At 41.7% G+C, this 27,423-nt stretch overlaps 1 protein-coding gene across 5 annotated transcripts in view; it reads right to left on the bottom strand.

The window, feature by feature from the left end:
• NRXN3 (neurexin 3) overlaps positions 1-27,423 on the bottom strand; it is a 1,616,108-nt gene that overhangs the window by 1,105,706 nt on the left and 482,979 nt on the right. For all 5 annotated transcript variants that reach the window (XM_061182764.1, XM_061182765.1, XM_061182762.1 and 2 more), the window contains 2 exons: positions 21,856-22,294; positions 14,428-14,811 (listed from right to left, as the gene is read on the bottom strand). In XM_061182764.1, the coding sequence (XP_061038747.1) occupies positions 14,428-14,811; positions 21,856-22,294 (823 nt within the window). The remainder of the gene's footprint in view (positions 1-14,427; positions 14,812-21,855; positions 22,295-27,423) is intronic.

The raw sequence follows: 27,423 nt of genomic DNA, 5'->3' as shown, positions 1-27,423 counted from the left end.
AAAGAAAATAATAGCCTGAATACCAGAACCCTAAGCAGCACACATTCAGAGCCCTGATAAAACCTCAAGCAGGAAAAGAATTCCAGACTTAAAAGTAAATCAGCACAAATTACAAGAGCATAATTCAGTGATTCTGAATTTTAAAACAAACAAAAACATGGGATTCAATCATTCCTTACTATTCCTAGAGAGCCCAAATGTCTGAGCACCTTATCCCACTGAAGTTTCCTGGCCTCTGTTATGTTTTGTGGAGCCACCCTCAAACCAGGTATCCAATCTTTCTGCCTCACCTCTAGTGCTGAAGCTGATGATTTTCCGCGACTGATCCTGCTGGGTCTTAGGCGTCTTCTCCTTAAGCCCTTCTGCAATAATGGTCGTAAGTATTACCTTGCCAAGAAGATACTCCCTGGGTAGCTTCTGGTCCAAGGAGAATGTGAAGACCATGGAGTGGACTCAAATCCAATTTTAAAACCTGCAGCTATGTCCAGCCATTTCATGGCTTGGAGGATAGCCTCCCCGACCTATCCACAGATCTGTAGTTATAAAATTTAAATGTTGTTTGCTGTAAGCCACTACGTTTTGGAGTGGCTTATTAACAACATTATTGAGACAATAACTGGCAAATATAGCTACTGTGAAGTCATTAAAAAATACTTTTAAGTTTTTTTTTTATAATTTGAGATAAAGGTTATAACAATGCTAAACTGACATTATGATATAATTTTGAAATTATGATATAATTGAATCTATGAAAGCTAACTGAAAAACTCAGGATAGAAAATTACTTTTAAGATATATATTTTATACATACATTGCCCAAAGGAATAAAATAAAGCATTCCAGCATGTTAACAATGACCATCTCTGGTTGGTATAGTTATGCTTGATTTTAGCTTTTTTTATTATCTGCCATGAAACAGGTACTCAATATTGGCTAAATAAAAAGTTGAACAAATAAATTTCCATATATCCAAATTTTCTACAGTGAACATGTATCACTTTTGTAATCACAAGTGTTTATTTTTAAAAATGGAGATCCATGACCTAGAATATTGGTAATAATCCAACGGTGACAATTCTTTATGAGGCTTCTTCCCAGCAGTGGTAAACACTCCTAACAGAACTATAACCTGGAGACTGGTTTATTGATTAGCATTTTATAAAGACATAATAATAAGAGTCCTACCAAAGTCAAGGTTCGTTATTTCAATTGTTCCGTCAGAGCCCCCAGGAACACTTCTCTGTAGTGAAAAAAATGGGATGGGTCAAACATGTCATACACAGAGGGAAAAAAATGACAAGTGCTCTGAAAGGGCTGAGGGCAAGAAAAGCAGGAAGGTGAAAGAAGGGTGAGCAAGAAGTGAGAGAACTGAAGGAAGAAAGGGGAAAAGAAAACTTACAAAGAAACCTTTCTGTTCAGCTTTATCTTGAGGACATACTGCTTCCCCATCACACCACTGCCATCAACCTCCATTTACAGAAAGCCCCGGGGGGCAAACCCAACATTAGAAAGAGAGAGCCTCTTCTGCAGCAGCCAAGTCATACCCTCGAGTAGGGATTGATATCCCAGTGCACTGCTCTGCGTTCCCCACGAAATTTTAGCCATTTCGTTTTGCAGAGTCATGACCCCCTCTTGCCAAGACCACCTCTCATTATCACAGTTCAAAAAGAGATTGCTTCCAGGCTAGGCAGTGTGCTTGCAGAGGCCTTGGGGGCCTGTCCTTCCCTTCTACCTCTGTCACCTGTCTAGGCAGACCTAGGTGTCAGCCCACATTTTATGGCAGCCTCCATGCCAATCATTTTGAACAAACAAGGGTCAATTTCATCCCTCTGGGAAGGAACTGTCCATTAAAAGGTAGACATCATTGCTGTATCAAGCCTAAAAGATGGATAGACAAGGGAAGAAAGGACTGTGTGAGACTGACCAGGAAGAAATAAAGAAGAGGAAAGAGGGGGAAGAGTAAGGAGGACAGGGAAGGGCAAGGGAAAAGAGTGAGAGGGAGCAAAAGGGAACTGGCAACTCTTCTCACCAAGGTCAGTGCATTGTTTCAGATGGTAGAAGTGCCTGCCCAGGATGCACGAGTCAGCTTCTCCTTCTACCCGAGCTTCGTTCTTTCCAAGCCTGCCCATCTGTCCACTAAGCAACACTGACTCTTGCTTCTCTACAGATAATGCTGGGAATAGCTGTTACAGGGCAAAGACGCTAGGCCTCAGCCTAAGGGAGCTGCTGGACGACTCTCCTCCAGGCACATCTCCACCTCTGCCCACCAGAAAATCCCAATCTGTGTGTGTGTGTCTGGGGGTAGAGAGGAGGGACATTCAGGCCCCAGGTTTCTCCAAATTTATCAGCTAGTAAACCAGAATTCTAACTTCAGTAGACTAACTCTTAAGAGTTAACCCCACTCATTTAGGCTTTCATTCAGCCTTTCATTTTTTTCCCTCCACAAACACGGAGTGAACTGCTTTTCTATCCTTGGCAGTGGGATACTTGATACATGCTTGATGGCAGGAGACAGATAAGCAAAACAAAATACAGAGAGGTCCAGGTTTATGGCTGAAGCGTGTGGTGTGTCTGTGTGTACATGTGGGTGTGAATGTAGGTGTGAGTTTGGGTACATGGTGGCCCTGGATAAACCGTGATAGGGCAAAGTCTATCTCACCAGCCCCAAGCTGTATAGATTTTGTGCTTTTTTGAAGCAGCCCCATGGAAACTTAAGAGTTCCTCTCCTTTACTCAGGAATCAAGAATGTAGGCAAGAGGATGGGGAAGATCCCGATCACTCTTCTAAATCCTGAATTTACTTCAAATGCACAGCTTCTAGCACTGCTTATTCCTTAGATTCACCCCTGAAAGTCCTGAAGCAGAGAACAGACAGGGTTGGAAGATAAACAAGGACCTCTCCATTTCCCCACAGCTCTGATTCCCTCATGTGATACCAGATCCCACCTCCAAGACCTCCCATTTTAAGGAACGGCAAAGCATAACAGAAAATCGGATGGACTGGGTTTTACCAATGCTCCCTCCAGGATTCACTAACGTTGTGACTATGACAAGTTATTTCATCTTTCTGAGCCTTGGTTTAATTAAAAGATATGAATGATACCCCAAACTTTATAAGCTTGTTCTAAATTTAAATGAGAGACTAATACTCCTCCAGGTATTAAACACAAAGTTACAGGTGTTGTGCTAAGATTTTTACATAATCATCTTATTTAAGCCTCACAACAACCCCAAAGAGTTTGTTTTATAGATCAGAAAGCTGAGGTTCAGAGAGGTTAAAAACACACCCAAGATCACATAATAATCAGTGATGGAATTAGCATTCATATCCAGCTCTGTTCGACACCACAGCTCCTGCATCTGGTCCTAATGGAAGACCAGAATACAGAGAAATTAAAAATACGATTTTTCCTACCTATGAGGAAAGAATCTTTTAGCTTAATCTCAAATATGGCCACTTTTACAAGAGAAAGAGAAACAATTCATTTTTCCACCAAACATATGCAAAGCTTGGTTGAGATAATCACAGTAACAACAGACCATTTTAGCATAATTCTTCAAAATCTGGGATTACACTAGTCATGTCTTGATTCCAAATACAAACCATGTGAAGTATGGAGAAAAGCATGCTTTGGTATGTTCCCTTCTGGTGCAACCTTCCTTCCCCCTGTTAAGTTCTAGCCTATATCATATACTTAAACACAGAAATCATATCTAGGTCATTTCTACAACACAAGAAAAAACTGAGTAAAACAAACACCAGTCTGAGAATTTTTTCATTCTTGAATTGCAGAATTCTAGCTTCAGAAAGGGACATGCTGGCTTATGACCTCTGTGAGCACAACATACACTTTGACTCTATAATAAAGAGGCTCACAAAAAGCCAATTAAGCAACCACTGTTGATATTCTCAGTGGTAAATATGGAAACTGAGGCACAGAGAGAGAATAAGTCACATATGTTCAGAGTGGGACCAGTATATATAGGCGACTCCTAGCTATATCCCCTTAATCGCTACCTCACTCTTCCCCACTCCTCCCAAGACTCTCCAACTGATCTGAGATGCTTCAGTAGCGCAGGGAAGAAACAACGGGCTTCTACGACCAAACCCTTATTCTAATCCAGTCTCGGCCACTCTTTAGCTGTGTATGACTGGTTAGTAAATCCTATCAACATTGCCCCTTAAATATCTATTGGATGTACCCCCAGAACTCGACCTCCATTCTCCCTATCGCAGTTAGGACTCTGATTTCCCACCCTGAGTTAATATAAATGCAAACTGAACTAACGCACACTGGTCTCTTGGCCTACTGTCTCCCACATGCCAATCACCCCTTGCCAGAGGGATCTGACTTTGTGATCCCATTGCTAAAACTGGCATGCCCCCTTACGAGTTTGGTAAGGTCCAAACTTGTGGGGAGAACAAACAAGGTGCCTCACAACTGGCCCTACCACTTCTTCAGCTACACCTTCTAAAACATCCCCTCAAATTTAAGACTTAGATACTATCCACGAGGAAAACTTCCTGTTTACAGAAGTCATCTTTGCATATCTGTTCCTTCTGCCTGAAATACTTTTCCCTGCCTGGTCTTCCCGGGAGATTCCTGCTACTCCACCAAGCGTCAGCTCTAGTGTCACCCAAGCTCTGACACTGTCCATGATATTTCTCCTCGCATTTATGTCCTTTCCTCAGGTATCAGAATATATTGATATGTTTATGAGGAACATCACAATCAATTCTCTTGTATCTCGAAGGATCAATGTGGCCGCTGGCACACAGTACTCAACAGGTGCTTTGGAATGAATGACTTGGGGCCTTATTTTCTTCATCTAGGAAATGAGGCTAAGATTACGCAGCCTGCAGAATGGATGTGAGGGTTAAATGGCCCAGTGTATATTAAGAATACAAAGCAGGCATATAATTTCTCTCAAAAAAGTTAACTTTCCTTTCCTCTTAATCCAGACTGGAGCAAGGAAGGATTCATCTATCTGTGAAAAGACCCATGAAGCCAGAGATGCTAAAAATGTTATGACAATCCCCTTGTGTTGCATTTTGAAGCACTTGTTTCTCATAATTTAGCAGCATCTCAGTTTATTGCATCAATAATGGGCAGATGTCTGCTGGCAGTTTAGCAGCTTTTAGCAAAGGCAGTAATAAAGGTACAAAGCAGTAATATAAACGGCCACCATGTCTCTGCATTTGGCAGAATCACAGCCAACAGCAGGTGTGTCACAGTTCTAAGCAGCTGTCACACGCTGCCTCAAAGTGCTGACCTTCACATTCTCAGGCTGAACACAGGCCTAGCTGTAGATTTTCCAAAGATCGCCAAAGTCCCCAGCCTGTCCTTCTGAGACCCCTGGAGCTTCAGGCTTCTCAAACGACTAGAATCTTCTTCCCTTACTCTCTTCTTTAGACCATTAGGAGAAGCTCTGATCAGGGGTATCTCAGACCCCAACCTGGCAGAATAACACTTAGGAAGGGTTCATGGACTATAGGACAATTTCCTGGGATCATATAATCCTGGGCCTGTGGAAAGGAGAACAGGAAGAGAAACAAGAAGAGGCTGAATCTGAGCAACGCTACGGTCATCACCAGAGATATAGCTGTGTGTCTTAACCCAAATAAAAAATGGGCAGAAGACCTAAAGTGACATTTCTCCAAAGAAGACATACAGATGGCCAGGAGGCACATGAAAAGATGCTCAACATCATTAATTATTAGAGAAGTGCAAATCAAAACTACAATGAGGTATCACCTCACACCAGTCAGAACAGCCATCATCAAAAGTCTACAAACAATAAATGCTGGAGAGGGTGTGGAGAAAAGGGAACCCTCCTACACTGCTGGTGGGAATGTAAATTGGTACAGCCACTATGGAGAACAGTATGGAGCTTCCTTAAGAAACTAAAAACAGAGCTACCATATGACCAAGCAATCCCATTCCTGGGCATATATCTGGAGATAAACATGGTTCAAAAGGGTACATGCACCCCAATGTTCACTGCAGCACTATTTACAATAACCAAGACATGGAAGCAACCTATATGTCCATCAACAGAGGAATGGATAAAGAAGAAGTGGTACATATATACAATGGAATATTACTCAGACATAAAAAACAGTGCCATTTGCAGAGACATGGACAGACCCAGAGACTGTCATACAGAGTGAAGTAAGTCAGAAAGAGAAAAACAAGTATCATATAATATCGCTTATATGTGGACTCTAGAAAAACAGTACAGATGAACTTATTTGCAAAGCAGAAACAGAGACAAAGATGTAGAGAACAAACTTACGGATACCAAGGAGGTGGCGGGGTGGGATGAATGGGGAGATTGGGATTGACATATATACACTACTGTGTATAAAATAGATAACTAATGAGAACCTACTGTATAGCACAGGGAACTCTGCTCAATGCTCTGTGGTGACCTAAATGTGAAGGAAATCCAAAAAAGAGGGGGTACGTATATACATATAACTGATTCACTTTGCTATACAGCAGAAACTAACACAACATTGTAAAGCAACTATACTCCGATAAAAATTTTTTTAAAAAAAGATGTGGTACATACATACAATGGAATATTATTCAGCCATTAAAAAGAATGAAATAATGCCATTTGCAGCAACATAGATGGACCTGGAGATTATCATACTAAGTAAAGTAAGTCAGACAGAGGAAGACAAATATCATATGATATTGCTTATATGCGGAATCTTAAAAAATGATACAAATGAATTTATTTACAAAACAGACACAGACTCACAGACTTAGAGAAGGAACTTATGGTTACCAGGGGGAAGTGTGGGAGGGGAGGGATAGATTGGGAGCTTGGGATTGACATGTACACACTGCTATATTTAAAACAGATAACCAACAAGGACCTACTGTATAGCACAGGGAACTCTGCTCAATACTCTGCAATAACCTAAATGGGAAAAGAATTTGAAAAAGAATGGATACATGTATGTGTACAACTGAATCACTTTGCTGTACACCTGAAACTAACATAACATTGTTAATCAACTATACGCCAATATAAAATAAAAATTAAAAAAGCACCAATGGATAAGAAAAAATGGGGACATGTTGGTTGATGTTGATGAGTTATGTATTTCTTGGGGGCCCTCTTTCTCTAATACATGTATTTACCCTTGAAAGGGGGTAAACAATGGACTGAAAAAGAGACAGTCTTTTAATGATCTTAAGAAATCCAAGGCTCTATTCATTAATCCAGCAATTAAAACTTTTAAGTCATGGACCTGAAGTATTCCCAGTATATCAAGGTATTCGTATCCTTAGATGAATGAATCAGAGAGGTGACAAATTCATCGCAGTGCTGATATGACTAAACTGAGCCTCCTAACCCAGACAGTACTGCAGACTGCAAGGAACAAGGACTAGCGTCCCTGCCCTGCCCTTCACTCACCTTTACCCCTCTACTCAGGATAAGGGAAGCCGCTGCCAAGCTGATGACATTTGAGAATCACAGAGTTTTGTAATTGGATGGGCCCTGAGAGAGCATGAAACCCAATTGCCTCATTTTATTTTTGCAGAACAGAGAGGCCAGAGGATCCAAGTAAGAATCTCAAGGTCACATATCTAAATAAAGGGCCTGGATGTTCCTAGCGGAATAGGAGCAGAGCCTCAATGGCACTGGAACAAGGGAAAGCAACAAGCATTTTTATATTTGACCCTGGAAGCCAGGGTTTCTTTTGTTCCCACACCAGTGAGTCAGTCTGAGCAGACCCCAGCAGATCCAGAACTGGTTATAAAGTGGTATATATCATGTTGGACATATTTTGCTTTCTAATTGTTATCTCATTCTTTCCTATGATATTCCTGGATCATTGCCCTTGGTAGATTGCATTACAATTTGCAGATTATTAGACTGTGAGCTCAAGAATTGAAACTATGTCTTCTACAAATATGTATCCTCACAACTTAGCTCACCAAGCTTGGTACAGAGAAAAGGTATGGAAATGTGAATGTTGAAGTTAATTCCAAAGAAGTATCATAGCTTCATTTCCTGCAATTTGAGGGACCAAAAGCCACTGAAACTAAAGCTACTTAAGAATGTGTTGAATATTTAAACATTTTAATAATCTCACTTCAATACTCTGAGGAAGGCACAAAATGAATTTGAGCTTTTCATAACATATGACATGCTACCTAGTTTTCCAAAGAAGAGATCGATGTAGGTTGACTTAGGATGATAGTAGTGGAGAGGGGGAGAAGTGGACAGATGCAGGATGGGTTTAGATGAGGAGACGACAGGAACTTGCTGAGACAGACTGAATGAGATGGGAGAAGAAAAATCGAGGAAAATGCCAAGGACAATGGTGATGCCATTTACTGAGATGGGAAAAACTAAAAGTAAAAAACAAAGAAAAGAAAAAAAAAGTCTAAGGCAGGGAGGAGGCACTGAAGATTTCTATTTTTCAATGTTATGATTAAGATATCTATCAGATATCCAAATGAAGATGTCAAGCAGACAACTGGATATAGAAATCTGGGGTTCCAGAGAGAGTTCGAGGCTAGAGAGACTGATTTGGGAATCACTGACATATAGATAACCTTTGACACCATGGCAGTGGATGAGGGCACAAAGGACAATGTGCAGACCAGGAGGAGACCCAGGACAGAGGACTGGGACCCTTCCTCCAACATTTAATAACCTCGTAGTATGTGTATATAGCACAGTGCTGGAGACTGTGGGAAAACAAAAATACCTAATGCACTGTTTTTCCTTCAATGACCTTATAATCCAACCCCTTTCAATATATAAGAGGAGGAAAGGCTACTCAATGTAATGGAAAGTACAGTGGATTAGGAGTCAGGATCCATGAATTTTAACCATTCTACAGCTGCTCCAAGTTAAAGTGACATTAACTTCTCAGGGCTTCCAATTCCTCCCTTGCTGAAATAAGGATTAGGTACAGGTAACGTCAGCTGAATCTGCCAGGCCTGCTATGTCCCGATGTCCTGATTTCCATGTGGCATCCAAATGACGCACTCTAGCCTCCTCTAAAGTCAGTGTCTCACCCTCCCCAGCAGGATGTACTGCTGCCCCAGGAGCACACAGCAGCCATCAGAGGGGCTGGCTGAAAGCGAAGTCCCCGAGCAGCTGCTGCCTGCAAGCCTTTCCTGCTGGAACAGGGTCATCTGAGAGAACTCGTAATAGCTACATTCTTGGTTTTCAGCTGGTGTTTATGTCAGATAAATGGAATCCCGGGGACCAGTGAGAAGAGCAGATTTACCCTCTCTATCACATTTTCTTAGTTCTACAACTTAATATTCTCAAAGGCATCCAATTTCCATGACCCCAGGAAATATTTTTGTTTATCACACAGAAGTAGTCCATGTGGCTGGGCATCTATAACAGGACATGGCCTTATGGATCAGGGTACCCCAAGCTTAGCCATGAAAGAACACTAAGAAAATGGTTCAGTAAGATTATATATTTACATGTTAGGTGATCCTTCGTATCTATTCTAGGTGACTGCCCGCCTGGACAGAGCTGACTGTAGAAGAATAGACAGATGAACTAAACTGGGCCAATCAGGTTCTCTTTTTGGAAAATGTAAACCATGAATGGAAAACTCCAGAACCTGTAGGTCAAGAGAGACGCATCACTTCAATCACAGTGCCTTGGGATCCCCAGAGTTGTTCTGCTTCCCTTTTCAAGATGTAATTGGTGAGATCGTCATTTGATCAATAACTCTCTAGGTAATCATGCAATATGTCTTCTTCCTTTACTCTGTTAGCCATTGTCAATTCTGTAGCTTGCAACCAAGAGAACCTTACCTAGTAAGTATCAGTGTCCCCATTTTACAGATAAGGAAACTGAGACTTGGACGAAATAAAAAATTTGTTGTATATTACCTAGCTACTGACAGAACCAACTCAGGAACCAAGGTCCATCTGACTAAAATTCATGCCATTAACCACTAGGCCATCCTGACTCTAAGTGCTATAGTATAGGTTATTTTTGTCATAGGGATGAACCTGTGCTGAGTCCTATTTTATTTCCTGCTAAACAAATGATGGCATACATTCAGGAAAAGCCATCTAGGGAAGGGGATAGAATCTGCAGTGGCCTCAAATTGAAGCTCGATGGTCCACAAATAAATTAAATCCATAGCCTTGCCTATTGACACTTGGTCCCCACTAATTGAACTAAGCAGTCTGGCTACACTGACAAGGAGAAGATGCCTCTGTTGTCCCAAGTCAACTGATCATATCATCTTAGATAAGACAGAATGTTTCCTCTACACAATAGGATTTTAAAAATGGCAGGCAATCTTCCAGCAGAGTAAAGCATTTCAACCAAACAAATTGGCATGGAGTAGCTAAGCAGACCTTAGCTTTTTAGGTCATGGAGATGTCTCCCACATCAATATGATTAACAAATAACAAACCAGAACAGCTACAGTTGAACAACTGGAATGGGTGGATCTATCTACATCTCCTTAGAACAGTATCAGATCATGGTGAAAAAAAAATCTAAATACAACATCAAGCCAACTGTTATATGTCAAAATTTAGAGTTGCTCATCTTCATAGGCAGTAGAAGCACTCTTGTGAGGGTACAAGCGAGAGACATCCACTTTTACTATCAGAGAAAGACACTCATGCAAATTAACCTTAGTCTCATGTACTCATATATTTCCTAGTTCCCTTGCCTTATTCCCTTGTCTTTGGCTGACACCTTTAACCTGGGAGTTGTACCTTAGACGGATGTGCTTGCTCACTTTGCTTGGGTTCTTGGGCTATTTTGATCCAGTGTCTGACCTGAGCCATCCCGGACTCTGCTTTGTCTCTGAATACCAGTTTTCAGCAACCCACCTATGCTTTCCCCATTTTATAGAAACAAGTGCCTCTTTCAAACACTACCATTCCTGTTGTGGGGCTAGTGATACCAAGGGATGGACACTATCATGAAGCCCAAGTATAGGACACAGTTGGGGCTAGATGGGACACACTGCCTTAGGAATTGTCTTAGTCTTATCACATTTGGTACAAATGATCAATTCTAGGCTTAGGGTTCATGCTTCTAGAAAAAAATTAGAGAATGGTAAATTGAGTGAACTTGTTGATGGTGTTATGGTGGGTGGAGCAGCATTCCTTAACAAAGGAGATCACGCTCTTGCATAAAGAATGTTAATCCTCTTCCTTTACCACTCTTCAGAAGTGCCTATAATGCATACTGAGGGTCAGAGGTAGAGAGAGGCCATAGTTTTATTATTAATAGCAGACAAAAAAACCTAAGAAACCTCAGGTCCCCTTTTCCCAACCATCACTCACCCATGTAGGCATGGCCTCTCCCATCTGTCTACCCTGCTATTCCCCTAAAACATCAGGCATGACATCTACCAAGCGTTAGCACAGTTCCCACCTTTCCTTGTCCAGTAGGACTATACACCCCTTGATCAAAACCAGAAGCTGTGTCGCTTTTTGGGTTTCTTTGCATTGCCAGCATCTAATACAGTGCCTGGAACAAATTAGGGTTTCAATAAATGTCTGCTGCATGTATGAAAAATGAACAAAAGTAAAAAGCATCTCCACTGACGAATCAGTTTCAATAAAGAAAAACAGCGTCATAGGGAAACAATTTTCTTTGCCAGCAAAGTAGAGTCCTATCATTTTTACATTCCACTGATTCATTCTGAACATGGTGTCGGGAACAATATAGGGTCAAAAAACAATTAGTGGGGGAACAAAACAATCAGTTGAACCATCTGGGATTTGAGCGACATGTAGATTAAATGTCTTAAATTTGCCAGGCTCCTTCTCATTTGGCCACAATGGATGATTCTTGGCTGCACTGTACCAGGAATAATTGTCCCTCATATATCCCCAATCAGCTGCCTTTTAATGACTAGTCAGAAGTGACAACGTAAAAGGTGCAGTGACTTTCACTGTACTTGGCAAATCTTGGACCAACTCCCATTGATTTGCCCTTGGAACAGCTGATCTCAGGGACACCTTGCTCAGCTGTCTCCAGTCACTGCTGCTTGTCTTCAGTAACCACAAAGTCCTTGAGTTGGAAAGATACCCAGGAGAAAGAAGTGAGATGTCTGCAAGGACCTTCGGTTCTTACACTACCTTCCTAGACAGTGGATGATCCACAATTTCCTGGCTTATATCAAAATGGTCTCATGCATCCCAGAGGTCGAATGACTTTTCTATCTCCCCAAACCAGCAACCAGGATAGTCTACCCTAAAAAGAGATTTGGAAAGAGTTCAGGAGCTTGACAGACTGGCCAGCCAAATGAGACCCACTTCTGTTCCGGATGGCCGCCTCCCCACCTTAGCTCATGTTCTGGGGTGGCTACTTTGAAAATTCAGTGAATCTGAACTTCACTTCTATGAGCCCCAAAAAAGCTCCTTTTCCTTTACTCCAATATCTTGTGTCCTCCTTTTGGTCCAGCTGTAGGGAAGGTTTGCAGTTCTCTTGAAATATACTTTAACTAGCAATATGGTTGACCTCACAAAAATGACTCCTTGAAAATCCTTGACTGGTTATCCAAGCATGTTCCAGGATCCCTCCTTATCACCAGACTTCTGATACCTGGACAATTCTGGCCACTGGTAGTCTTTAAGGATGAGACCCTGCATGTCCCTCTCCTCAGGAAAGTCTTCACTAAATTTCCATGTCCCCCTAGTGGTCCAGCCCATGCTGCTGCCTTGTATCATTTTATTACTGCTTCTTATATCGATGTGTCAACTCCTCAGCTAAAGAAATGATAAGCTTCTGTAGACAGAAACTATCTCTACTACAGACACAGTATCCTCAAAGCCCTAGAACTATGCCCTCAGCAAAACTTGATAACTATGTAAATTATCCTTTCATACAAAATAGAGACTGACAACTCATGGACAGCCAGCCAGATTCTGTGTGCTTGGCATATAAAACAATTAACCAAGCTGCAATCTGGATGTGGCTTATAGACTAGGATCTCCTTGTCTTGATGTCGTCTCTTTGCTTACCTTTATCTCTGCCCTTTACCCAAACTGTAAATTCAGTGCAAGCGTAAGGTCCTAAAGTGGTAGAGAGAAAGGGGCTTCCCCCAGCATCCTGGCCTGTTGTAAAGGGTCAGCCCCCACTTTGTCCCCCAACTCTTCAGCCACCTCTCACACCCTTCCCTCCACCTCACTACACACTCCATTCTGTTATGGACTTTGTTTGGTTCCTCAACTGTGCCATGGTCTCTTTTTATTTTTTTTTTAGAGGAGATTTTTTTTAAGATTTTTTTTTTCCTTGATGTGGACCATTTTTAAAGTCTTTATTGAATTTGTTACAATATTGCTTCTGTTGCTTATGTTTTGGTTTTTTGGCTGCGAGGCATGTGGGATCTGAGCTCCCCGAACAGGGATCGAACCCGCATCCCCTGCATTGGAAGGCGAAGTCTCAACCACTGGACCGCCAGGGAAGTCCCGGTGTGCCATGGCCTCTTACCTCTTGGCACCCGTTGCCCTCATGTAAAAGACACCCGGCTTCCTCCCACCTCGTTGCCAAGCTAACTCTTACTTACATTTCAAGTCTCAACCTATATATTTCTTTCTTGAAGAAGCTTTCTATGAACCTCTACAGTATGTTGGGTCCCCTTGCAAAGGCCTCCCAAACTTCTCTGTGCTTTTCCTTTAATGATGTTGATGACAATAATTATGACTGTAACGATCGCTAACATTTACTAAATGCTTTCCATAGTCCAGAAACCTACTGACTCACTTAATCATCATTAATATCCTGTGAGGTAAGTACCTAACTATCTCCATTTTGCAAATGAGGAAATAAAGTCTCAAAGATCTTGAGAAAGTTTGTATCGCTCCAAGAGGGCCACATCTCTCACCCAGTCTGGCCCCAGAATTCATGTTCTTAACCAACACATAACACTGCTTCTTATAAAACTCAACATGTCTGTGATTATTTAACAGCTAAGTATTCCACTAGGCAGCAAGCTCCATAGAACAGGGCTGGGGCTATTTTGTTCAATAGTGTATTTCTAAAGCCTAATGCAAGAGCTAGCACGTAGAAAGCATCAAAAAGCATGAGTTAAATGAACAAATGAAACAGCCAGTTGGTGAGCCCACCCAGAATCCCAAAAGAATTCACCTTCTCAAATAGATGTCTAACACTTAATCAAGAATGTATCATGATCATGGTAATATTTACTCTAAAGTTTCCCTCTCGGCAACCCAACCCTAGCCAAACAAATCCAAGCATCCAGAACTAGAAAGGGTATGATCTGGAAAGCAGTGAACCCAAGAAAATTCTTCTTCAGAAGAAAGCAAGCACAGGGAGGTCCAAAGGGAGCGCCTGTAGTAGCAAAGAAAGCACAGGCAGGTCTATCCAGGGACACAGCTGCAGCACGTCACCCGCACTCAGACCCAGTGTGCCATTACGAGGGCCTACTCACCCCTCTCGCAGGTTCGTCCCCAGTAGCCGGTGCCCGTGCAGTCGCAGATGAAGCGGTTCCAGCCATCTTTGCACACGGCGTTGTTCTTGCAGGGGTAGCTGTCACACTGCTTAGCGCTCACCCGTGAGCAGGAGGACTTGACGCCCGCAGCATTCTGCATCTCCGCCAGCTGCCGGATGTTCTTGCTGCGCCCGTCAATGAACAGGTCACGGATGCAGCCCACGTAGCCATAGTTGAGCATGGCGGTCCAGAGCTCAGTGGGGAGGATGAGGCCAGCACGGTTCTCCGGCAGCCCGCCCAGGTACATGTCCCCCTCCAGGTCCAGGATCTCGCTCTCCCCACTAGCGGTGAACGGCGTGCGCCTGCTGTTCACTGATATGGTACCTGGGATGGGAGGACAGAAACAGAGTGAGCTAACAGCCCTCTTGGCATCACAGGTGAGGCTACCAGTTGATGAACCAAATGAAAGGAGCCTAGCAGGTGAGACGGGAGACCACTGTTGCCTGGCCAGGAAGGAACAATGTAAGCAAGGGAACGAAATGCCGCAAAACGGTAAAAAGGACAATGTACGCCATTTGGTTCCAATCCCTGCCAGCTAAGACAGCCGGGCCCAGAGGAGGACCCAGGACAATCTCAGTGGCCTAGCACCTAGTATGATTATCTTTTTTCTACCTGGAAGTCTTGGCTGAGAGGGTGCACATCATACAGGTTGACAGCAGCACAGTCCCTGCCTGTGTTTAAATCCCAGCTCCGCCACGTACTAGCTGGATAACCTTGAAGAAGTGACTTCTCTTTCCTGGTCCTCAACTTCCTTATCTGTAAAATGGGAAAAGAACTGTCCCCACCTCACAGGTTGGTGTGATAAGTAAATGAGCTCATATAGGTAAGATGCTTCTTACTCTGTACCTGGGACAGAGGCTGTAGGTCCTGCCTGAGTCTTCATCACTGGCTCACCATCACCAGAAGGATGGAACCTGCTCTTCTCTCTCTCTCTCCATGAGCTGATACCCTCTGTACTGGCCTTAGCTACCAGCCCTGCCAGGGCATATTTTCGACATACATTGCCTTTGATAAATTTTAACTGGAACATGTTTCTTTCTTTTTTTTTTTTTCTCTTGACTACAGAGCTAATATTATTTTTTAACACCTTTACTGGAGTATAATTGCTTTACAATGTTGTGTTAGTTTCTGCTGTACAACAAAGTCAATCAGCTATATGTATACATATATCCCCATGTCCCCTCCCTCTTGCATCTCCCTCCCATCTTCCCTATCCCACCGCTCTAAGTGGTCACAAAGCACAGAGCGGATCTCCCTGTGCTATGCAGCTGCTTCCCACTAGCTATCTATTTTACATTTGGTAGTGTATATATGTCCATGCCACTCTCTCACTTCGTCCCAGCTTACCCTTCCCCTCCCCGTGTCCTCAAGTCCATTCTCTACGTCTGCATCTTTATTCCTGTCCTGCCCCTAGGTTCTTCAGAACCATTTCTTTTTTAGATTCCATATATATGTGTTAGCATGCGGTATTTGTTTTTCTCTTTCTGATTTACTTCACTCTGTATGACAGACTCTAGCTCCATCAACCTCACTACAAATAACTCAATTTTACTCCTTTTTATGGCTGAGTAATATTCCATTGTATATATGGGTCACATCTTCTTTACCCATTCATCTGTCAATGGACATTTAGGTTGCTTCCATGTCCTGGCTATTGTAAATAGTGCTGCAATGAACATTGTGGTACATGACTCTTTTTAAATTATGGTTTTCTCAGGGTACATGCCCAACAGTGGGATTGCTGGGTCATATGGTAGTTCTATTTTTAGTTTTTAAAGGAACCTCCATACTGTTCTCCATAGTGGCTGTATCAATTTACATTCCCACCAACAGTGCAAGAGGGTTCCCTTTTCTCCACACCCTCTCCAGCATTTGTTTGTAGATTTTTTGATGATGGCCATTCTGACCAGTGTGAGGTGATACCTCACTACAGTTTTGATTTGCATTTCTCTAATGATTAGTGATGTTGAGCATCCTTTCATGTGTTTGTTGGCAATCTGTATATCTTCTTTGGAGAAATGTCTATTTAGGTCTTCTGCCCATTTTTGGATTGGGTTGTTTGTTTTTTTGATATTGAGCTGCATGAGCTGCTTGTAAATTTTGGAGATTAATCCTTTGTCAGTTGCTTCATTTGCAAATATTTTCTCCCATTCTGAGGGTTGTCTTTTCATCTTGTTTATGTTTTCCTTTGCTGTGCAAAAGCTTTTAAGTTTCATTGGATCCCATTTGTTTATTTTTGTTTTAATTTCCATTTCTCTAGAAGGTGGGTCAAAAAGGATCTTGCTGTGATTTATGTCATAGAGTGTTCTGCCTATGTTTTCCTCTAAGAGTTTTATAGTGTCTGACCTTACATTTAGGTCTCCAATCCATTTTGAGTTTATTTTTGTATATGGTGTTAGGGAGTATTCTAATTTCATTCTTTTACATGTAGCTGTGCAGTTTTTTCAGCACCACTTATTGAAGAGGTTGTCATTTCTCCACTGTATATTCTTGCCACCTTTAACAAAGATAAGGTGACCACAGGTGCGTGGGTTTAACTCTGGGCTTTCTATCCTGTTCCATTGATCTGTATTTATATTTTTGTGCCAGTACTGAACTTCCTTGATTACTATAGCTTTGTAGTTTAGTCTGAAGTCAGGGAGTCTGATTCCTCCAGCTCCGTTTTTCTTTCTCAAGATTGCTTTGGCTATTCGGGGTCTTTTGTGTTTCCATACAAATTGTGAAATTTTTTGTTCTAGTTCTGTGAAAAATGCCATTGGTAGTTTGATAGGGATTGCAATGAATCTGGAGATTGCTTTGGGTAGTACAGTCATTTTCACAATGTTGATTCTTCCAATCCAAGAACATGGTATATCTCTCCATCTGTTTGTATTGTCTTTAATTTCTTTCACAGTGTCTTATAGTCTTCTGAGTACAGGTCTTTTGTCTCCTTAGGTAGGTTTATTCCTAGGTATTTTATTCTTTTTGTTGCAATGGTAAATGGGAGTGTTTCCTTAATTTCTCTTTCAGATTTTTCATCATTAGTGTATAGGAATTCAAGAGATTTCTGTGCATTAATTTTGTATCCTGCTACTTTACCAAATTCATTGATTACCTCTAGTAGTTTTCTGGTGGTATCTTTAGGATTCTCTATGTATATAGTACCATGTCATCTGCAAACAGCGACAGATTTACTTCTTCTTTTCCCATTTGGATTCCTTTTATTTCTTTTTCTTCTCTGATTGCTGTGGCTAAAACTTCCAAAAATATGTTGACTAACAGTGGTGAGAGTGGGTAACCTTGTCTTGTTCCTGATCTTAGAGGAAATGGTTTCAGTTTTTTACCACTGAGAACGATGGTGGCTGTGGGTCTGTCATATATGGCCTTTATTATGTTGAGGTAGGTTCCCTCTATGCCTACATTCTGGAGAGTTTTTATCATAAACGGCTGCTGAATTTTGTCGAAAGATTTTTCTCCATCTATTGAGATGATCATATGGTTTTTATCCTTCAGTTTGCTAATGAGATTGATTTGTGTATATTGAAGAATCCTTGCATTCCTGGGATAAACCCCACTTGATCATGGTGTATGATCCTTTTAACGTGCTGTTGGATTCTGTCTGCTAGTATTTTGTTAAGGATTTTTGCATCTATGTTCATCAGTGATATTGGCCTGTAGTTTTCTTTCTTTGTGACATCTCTGCCTGGTTTTGGTATCAGGGTGATGGTGCCTTCATAGAATGAGTTTGGGAGTGTTCCTCTCTCTGCTATATTTTGGAAGAGTTTGAGAAGGATAGGTGTTAGCTCTTCTCTAAATGTTTGATAGAATTCGCCTGTGAAGCCATCTGGTCCTGGGCTTTTGTTTGTTGGAAGATTTTTAATCAGAGTTTCAATTTCACTGCTTGTGATTGGTCTGTTTATATATTCTATTTCTTCCTGGTTCAGTCTCAGAAGGCTGTGCTTTTCTAAGAATTTGTCCATTTCTTCCAGGTTGTCCATTTTTTGGGCATCTATTTGTTTGTAGTAATCTCTCATGATGCTTTGTATTTCTGCAGTGTCAGTTGTTACTTCTCCTTTTTCATTTCTATTTCTGTTGATTTGAGTCTTCTTCCTTTTTTTCTTGATGAGTCTGGCTAATGGTTTATCAATTTTGTTTATCTTCTCAAAGAACCAGCTTTTAGTTTTATTGATCTTTGCTATTGTTTCCTTCATTTCTTTTTCATTTATTTCTAATCTGATCTTTATGATTTCTTTCCTTCTGCTAACTTTGGGTTTTGTTCTTCTTTCTCTAATTGCTTTAGGTGTAAAGTTAGGTTGTTTATTTGAGATGTTTCTTATTTCTTGAGGTAGGATTGTATTGCTATAAACTTCCCTCTTAGAACTGCTTTTTCTGCATCCCATAGGTTTTGGGTTGCCATGTTTTCATTGTCATTTGTTTGTACGTATTTTTTTATTTCTTCAGTGACCTCTTGGTTATTTAGTAGCATATTGTTTAGCCTCCAGGTGTTTGTATTCTTTATACAGTTTTCCTTTTCCTGTAATTGATATGTAGTCTCATAGTGTTGTGCTCGGAAAAGATACTTGATATGATTTCTATTTTCTTAAATTTACCAAGGCTTGATTTGTGACCCAAGATATGATCTATCCTGGAGAATGTTCCATGAGCACTTGAGAAGAAAATGTATTCTGTTGTTTTTGGAAGGACTGTCTTATGAATATCAATTAAGTCCATCTTGTTTAATGTGTACTTTAAAGCTTGTGTTTCCTTATTTATTTTCATTTTGGATGATCTGCCCATTGGTGAAACTGGGGTGTTAAAGTCCCCTACTATGATTGTGTTACTGTCGATTTCCCCTTTTATGGCTGTTAGCATTTGCCTTATGTATTGAGGTGCTCCTATGTTGGGTGCGTAAATATTTACAATTGTTATATCTTCTTCTTGAATTGATCCCTTGATCATTATGTAGCGTCCTTCTTTGTCTCATGTAATAGTCTTTATTTTAAAGTCTATTTTGTCTGATATGAGAATTGCTACTTCAGCTTTCTTTTGATTTCCATTTGCATGGAATATCTTTTTCCATCCCCTCACTTTCAGTCTGTATGTGTCCCTAGGTCTGAAGTGGGTCTCTTGTAGACAGCATATTGTAGACAGCATTCGTATTTCCCCTATTTCACAAATGAGGAAGTTGAGGCTTGGGTACTTTTCTTCTCTCTTGCAGTTTTGCTTTCTTTACCCACCACATGTCCACAGAGTTAATCTGATCACCAACTAACAGGGAGGAGCATCTATTGCCAAGTAAGAACGGTACCCGAACTGATTTAAATAGTGGACCCTTAAATACATCCTGAGGAAAATTCATCCTCTGAGTGTGGGACCACAACTGTTTTGAGAATCAGTCCCTCAGCTGGGGAATGAAGATGAAAGTTTCCTGAGATCACCTCTCAGTCATATTCTTCAGGATGAGCAGGGAAGGAGGTACCACAATTAGATACACTTGTGTTTTTATAACTAGTCATTTTCATACAGGTCTATAAGAACATACCAGAAAATATCCTCATGAAGAAATGAAGTTTAGTATATCATATTAAAATTTTGTTATGCTGCTTTTACATGACAACTATTTGCTTACTCAGTAAATTTTTATAGGCTTTGATCAAATTTATCAGTATTTCAAAGTATTAGCCAATGCCATAGCACCCAGGTATAAAATTTAAGGCTTCTGTAATCCAAACTTATTTGTCAAAATATGGGTCTACTGATGGTTCTAACAAAACAAAATAACTGCCCTACTTGAAAAAGCAATTAGTGTTGAGAATATCAGAAACAGACATGTGGCGATTTTACATGTTCTAGCCTGCCTGTGACACAGATAGGTGACATTTAAGCTGTGCCAAGGTCTAGGTTAGTCAATCATGAAACCCATCAACCATGTCCAAACTCCAGAGACCCAAAACACATAGTCTTAAAAACCAACAGGAGTGTCCCTTATAATTCTGAGACAGCTTTCTAGCTCTCTGCCCCTGCTGACATTTTCTAATGGATAAACTTCAAAAGATTTGGCCTCAGAAATTATTTTTTGTGTATTTTTCTCTTAAAAAAGAACAAAATGTTCATTCTTGCCCAACAAGCACATTTAATTTGAAGCCTCTTGGTTCTGATCAAATTTCAGGCAATTGATAACGCATCCTGCTGGGCAATAAACCATCCAGGTCTGCAATCTGCCACCTGTCTGCCCTCTGCACAGAACCCAACCAGCTCCTTACCTAAGGGCAACATTGCTCATCTCCGCCACCCCTCTAGCTCTGGAATTATGCAGAAAAGCCATCCCCGCAAGCTCAGCCATTAGTGGCTACAGCCTTTTAGGGGAACCTATTGCTTTCTATTGTTGGCCAAATGCAAAAATGTCTAAAAGGAAGACATTTTTGTGTTTACCAGGAGAGTAAATCCTTAAAAATATGGAAAATATAGCCAAGACCATTATTGAGTACAATACTACCTAAATGGAGAATCAGGAAATAAGTGTGAAATTCAAATGCTCTAATTACTACTCTGGGTGAAATGCCCTTTCTGATGGCACAGAATGTGACCTTCATTGCCACATGTCCACAGAAAGTGAGGCAGACTGTTCAGGCATTCAAAAGCCTCAGACTCTCTATTTGTGTTTCCTTCCACCCCGCCCCCCTTTGTTACTATTCCAGAGTGGCTATGTACTGCCTGGGGTTGGCTTGTTTGGTCTGCGGCTGCAGAAACAAACAAAGCCATTTAAACCCAATGTAAAAGGTTATGAAGAGGCAGGGAGAGTTAGTAAGGTCTGAGCGAAGAGTGAAATATAGGCTTTCACACCAAAGGAAAGCTTTAAATTGAACATGACTTTAGGAAAAATCAATTTGCCTTTTCCTTTCTTGTCATAATTTTTCCCTGCAATATGACTCTTGCCAATTACTGAAGGGTGTATCACTGCATAAACTCTTGCACAGTGCAGCTTATCCTACAGAGTAATCACATAATGCAGCATCTGTGATGTCACAATTGGTTTCCATGGTGATGGAAAAAGGAGAATAAAGAGGGAAAAAAACCATCACACAAGTGACATGACAGTCACTTTGGTAGCAGTGGAAATGCTTCTTGTAAAACCATCCTTAGCCCCAGGGTCTCGGAGCTATCACTGAGACCATCGTGCAGTGAGTGACAGGGGCAATGAGGAGGAGAATGCCAGCCATCGATGAGACAGGTGTCTGGTTCAGAAACATAATCTTACATAATCATATAACAAGCATTAAGGAGAACAGCAAAAGAATCAACAAGCAAACAAGTCAAAAACTAAAATAAAAAATATACGGAAGCAGAAGCTTTCCCCTAGTCTCAGTCACACACCCTGCTTCTTCCTACCTGATCTGCCATCTCGCTGAATGTCCACATGGTACCATTCCCCATCGTTGGCTTTCTTCTGAGTGGCTTTCACTTTAATGGTGCCTGAGCCCATGTCAAGCAGTAGGTACAGGTTGCCATCGAGGAGTTCCACGGCAAAGAAGTCCACCTTGGTGTTCTTCTGGCTCCGAGCATCCTTCCTCTCTTGCGGCTTGCCGTGAGTGAAGAGGATCAGGCCATTGGGCTCAGTGGTGCGAAAGTCAAAGGAGATAGAGCCCATGCGTTTGGTGTTCCATTTGGGCAAGCTGATGTAAGCCTCCGGGGTCTCAAAGTTGATGGGGTCCAGTGTGGCCACATTCTCACACTTGAATACAACCTCACCGTAGATTTTCATCTTGGTGTCCCCAATTCTGGCCAAGCGAGACAGCTCCAGACGGATGTCATTATTCTTATAAACAACCTGTCAAAAGCCAAAACAAGTGCCACATGAATCAATCTTGCAAACAGTAACCATCCATCGCTCACTGGGCACCCAGGAAAAAGGCCCAAAATGAAGCTTCAGGACACAACAGTCTGAAACAATGAGAAACACGAGACACAGCACTTGAAAAAGCATCTGCACAGACCTCTGAGGTGCCCACAAGCCCTGAATAAGCCCCTATATTTCCATTATATTCCTTTTGTCTGTTTCCTTCTGGCCAATTTTTGGCATTGTCAGAAAGTTAAACAATATAAGCTTGCAAGTAGAAACCAAAAGAGACTGAGTTGCACAGACACAAATACTTACCTACAGAGATAGTTACTGAAATGTCCTCAGTAAAGGACCAGAAACAACCTAAATGACCAGCAGTAACAGACTGGCACATCTTTAAAATGGAACATTATGCAGCCCTAATAAACAAGGTAGTGCTCCCAGTTTTGACATAGATACTCTGAGTAACATTAAGTGAAATTAGTAAGGAACAGGACAGCGTGCATTATGCTATCATTGTGCAAAGAGTGTGTTTGTTGGGAAGTGTGTGTTACATGTATATATGCTTGTAAATGCATAAAACATTTTTGGAAGGAAACACAAGAAACTATAAAATTGTCACTGGGGAGAGGATTTGTGGGATTAATATTCAGGAGTGGAGGGAGACTTACTTTTCACTCTACCCTGTTGTATTGTTTTTCTTTTTAAAGAAGATGATTGAGTGTCAAGCGTTGGTGGAGAAGGAAATCTATATTTTTTTGCACAACTGCACATGTCCTCTATATACACACAGTGAGAGAATGAAACACCCTAAAAAATTTTAAAAAACCTATTATGACTTTCTAAACCCGGTATAATCCATATAAAAGCAGGGATTAATCTTGTTCCCCAAGATCAGAATTTCAAAAAGGTTTTGCTGTTATTAGAACTGAATTTTGATGCAGTACCCTTGGATAGGTCTCGGTCTTCTGATCTCTGTGCAATGTCACATCCATACTATAATAATAAACAAGCAAAAACAGAAGGCAAAGGGGCTAGCATTTGAGTATTGGTTATGCAAACCACGCTGCTAGGTCCTTCACTTTGTCTTATTCAAATTCTAGATGAGGACCCCCATTTAGGTTCAAATCCCACATCCACCACTTCTAAGCTGTGTGAACTTCAAAGTTATTTAACTTACTTGGGTCTGCTTCCTCCTCTGAAAATGTGAATATAGGACTAGACTATTTCTTAAGGATGAAATGAGTTAATACATGTAAAGCACTTAGAAATGGCACATGGTATGGGCATAAAAATCTCAGCTATTTGGGGGTGGCTGTCGTGGCTGTTAACTCATTTTATCCCTTCCACAGAGAAGGCTGTCTTATCCTCTCCATTTTCAATAAAGCAACAAGACTTAAGTGCTAAAGTCTTACATTCCATCTCAGTGATAAAAAGTTAATTGGATGAGTCATTCCAGTATATACCATTTAATCCCTAACATCCAGCTGTAGAACTGCTTCCCTTCTCTCCAACACCAGGAGAGAAGCAAGCAGAGATATTTGCCTTTTAAATATCTAACTAACAACAAAGAATTGAAAATGTCTCACCTACTAGATGACCTTCACCATGGGTGTAACCATAGTCAACAACACTGAAAATAATAACAATGCTAATATTTACTGAGCACCTACTACCAGGCACTGTGCTAAGGATCTGAAGCCTAGCATCCCATTAGATCCTGACAACACCCATTTGAGATACCTACCATCATTCCCCCATTTTACAGATGCAGAAACAGACATGGAGAGTAGTTAAGGAACCAGCCCATGGTCACACGGCCGCTAAGTGGCAGAGCAGGACTTGAACTCAGAGAGTTAGGCTCCGAAGTCCATGTGCTTTACCACTTGTGGACACTCAGAACAACAGTAGTTACTACCAGCACCCATGAAGCTCATCTTTAATAATACATAGGAAATCATGCATATTCATCTTCCCAATTCAAAAGCTAAATTTCTCATCTTAGCTCTACTGGACTGACCATGTACAAAGGGGAAAAACTGCAAGATCCTTAGGCAAACACTCAAGTGACTAAACGAGAAAACAAACGATAGAAGTTTAATGACTGGCAGCTTCTCCTTTCTAACTCCCACTCCCCAACATGTGAGATCTCTCTGTCATAACCAAACTTCAACTTTCTCTGAATCTGGGTTAAATGCCTACGACCAGAGCTCTTGTAAAGGTTAATTATTAATGTAGAACAATAGCTCATCCCAAAGGGACAGACTAAGGCTTGGCTTCATTGAACTATAAGTGAAGAAAGAGCTCAAACATCCCTACAGGAGGCAGAAGGATAAAAAGAAAAAAGGCTAAAAGGATGCAGTGTCCTATGAGGAGGAACTCTTCTGTGAAATGGGTATATGACCAAGACTGGGACACACAGTGAATAACTAAAATGCAGATTTCTGGAGAGACAGACAAGAGAATCTGGGCCAGAAACTGCCAGACAAAGACTTCTCCCAGAAGCTATTTGAAAATGAGCTCTCTATCTACTCCACGGCCCTGAAATTACTTGTCTATTTATACGCAGTTTCCACACCTTTCCCACTGATGGTTGAGTAACCTCTTTGAGTCCCATTTTCTTTATTTCCAAAGGCAGGAGACTCAATACCTATTCTAGAAACTGCTCCCTTCCTCACCCCCCAGGCAGTTATCAAGATTAAATGGGATATTATACATGGTAGAACACAGAAAATCCTCAATGGTACACAAACCTAGGAACAAGCAAGAGTATACCTTGGTTTCCAGCAGTATTGGGGTACTGCTGGAAACGGACAGGGGCCTGGACTGATGCTCTTCTGAGGACCTCCTACCAATAAGAAAGGGACAGGGGGGCAGGGGTCTTGTAGCCCAGTGATACTCAGTTGAGAAATTCCATGGCTGGCATCTTCACCTTCCCCCCTACCCCCCTGCCCAGTGCAAGACCACGGCATGGCCATGAAGAAGTGTAGTAGTACTTTGGGCAGAGCGTCGTGGCAAGAAACCCTGCTGGACCCCCTTACAAGGCAAATTAGTATCTGGTATAGTATTTTCTATAAATTCAGACTTTCATCTAAATGAACGCCCCCCACCCCCACCCCCGATGACTGAACTAGGAAGAGATGTGGCAGCAAGTGACAGAAAGCAGCCTTGGCTGACAATGGCCCCAACAAGGAGCAATTAAAGACAGAGTGGTAACAGCTCCCCACGGGAGATGGCACACAACCTGGGAGGCACAGAGGCAGAGTCACAGAGAGTGACAAGCAGGTCTGACCACCCCAACCTTGGGCTTATAATGCTGCTGTTTGGACTTGCAGCTCATGCTTAGAAGGCCAGGCAGTAAAACAGCTGGGGACAGAGTCTCAGGGTTAAGACAGACCCTCTCGGAACAATTCTTGTATGTCTCCCTAATCTTTGATACAGAGGCACACAGGAACAATACCAGGAGTAAGGCAAGCCATGACAACACGAACAATACAATGAAAACAGCTACCACCTATTGAGAGCCTACTGTGTGCCTGACACTTAATAAAAACTCGAATGTATATCATCCAAATTAAGGAAGTGAAATAGGTAGCATTAGCATCATTTTGCAGAAAAGAAGCTCAGAGGTGATAGGTACTTGCCCAAGATCATATAGCCCCTTGAGGGCATAACCAGGACTTGAACCCAGATCTCTCTGACTACATGGGGGCAAGGCCACCCTCCAGAGGTGGCAATTACTAAGCTCTCCAGTAGCACATGCCTACCCACAAAGCAGAAACCTCTTAAGTCAGGCACATAAAACACACCCAGCTCCATGCAGAGGTGCTAAGCCCTTCATACCTGGTCTCCCCTGTCTATCAGATCCCTACTCCTCCCCACTCCAAGGCAACTTGGAGGCCTCTGTGTGAACTCAGTATTAGAACTTCTACATACTTGCTCACCTTGTAGGTTTCCCAGCCTACAGTGCCTTCCTCTGGTCTCCAGCCTCTAATGGTGCCCCTTCACCAGGATCTACATCCAAACCTATTCCAGGTCCTCTCTGACAACTCTGGTTGTTACTGATGCCCACCATTTGATAAACTTAGAATTCTTATATTGCCTGCCTATGATGAAGCTGTCTGCCTTACTGGCCAAACCACTAAGCCTGATTGGAAAAGGAGAGGCTGTTCTAATCTACAAGATGTGCTTTTTCATGTTAAACTCTTCCATGGTACTCGAGGAATATGGCAGGTTCATGAGAGTGAATTTAAGGGGTAGAGACATTCCCAGTTCACAGGAGTATTTTTCTCCCTCTTCCATCTTATCCCAGGACACCCTGTTCTCAGCTTTCTGAGAACGTTATGTCCACAAATTCTGCTGTAAATGCCACATTCCTATGCACTTCAGCAAGGGATCCAGAAGGAATGGGGGAGTGTGTATGCCCCGCAGTGTCCAGATGGCCTCTTGGTACTGTTTCTCCTGTCCAGGAAGAGAAGGTTTACCACCTGGCCTTTCCTTTCTCTTGTTTTTAAAGCACATTTAATCCTCTATGTGTCTACACAAAGGGCAATTTCAATAAAAACCACCATATCGGCTTATGGGACCATGATTTATAGGCCTGTGACTTGATGTCTGAGCACCTGATCCAGGTCAGTGGAGGATATCTGAAGTCAGGACACTGGGGGACATTCTCTGGAGTATCTAGGCCAGACGAAACAGAACGGTGGCAAAAAGCCAGTGTCAGGGGGCCTTGATGTGGAACAGTGTTGACAACAAATCCCAATAAAGCCTGTCAACTTTATACCTATGTGTGGAGCAGTTTACATACAACAAGCAAAAGACAAAGATTTGTTCCCCACACCAACTTAATCCTTCGACAATAGATAATAACAAAATGAGTTTATTCTCTCCAGCTTACAGGATGGTGCAGCTTCTAGATAAATGGGGGCGGGGGGTGGCTAATCTTCTTATCATGTGACATTCCTACTCAGGGTAAATAAATAAGAAGCCCTGTGAAAGAATCTTGCTTCTGGGGTTGCCACAGAATCACACATCCTACTTTCTCTCCACCACTTCCCCTCTGTCCTTCAGGCAACTGATGACTCTGGTCGGCTGTGATTTTCTTTCCTATGAAT

Source organism: Eubalaena glacialis, chromosome 2, assembly GCF_028564815.1.
Source record: "Eubalaena glacialis isolate mEubGla1 chromosome 2, mEubGla1.1.hap2.+ XY, whole genome shotgun sequence".
NCBI lineage: Eukaryota > Metazoa > Chordata > Mammalia > Artiodactyla > Balaenidae > Eubalaena > Eubalaena glacialis.
The sequence above is the reverse complement of the archived record's forward strand: the minus strand, read 5'-3'. Positions and strand labels throughout refer to the sequence as shown.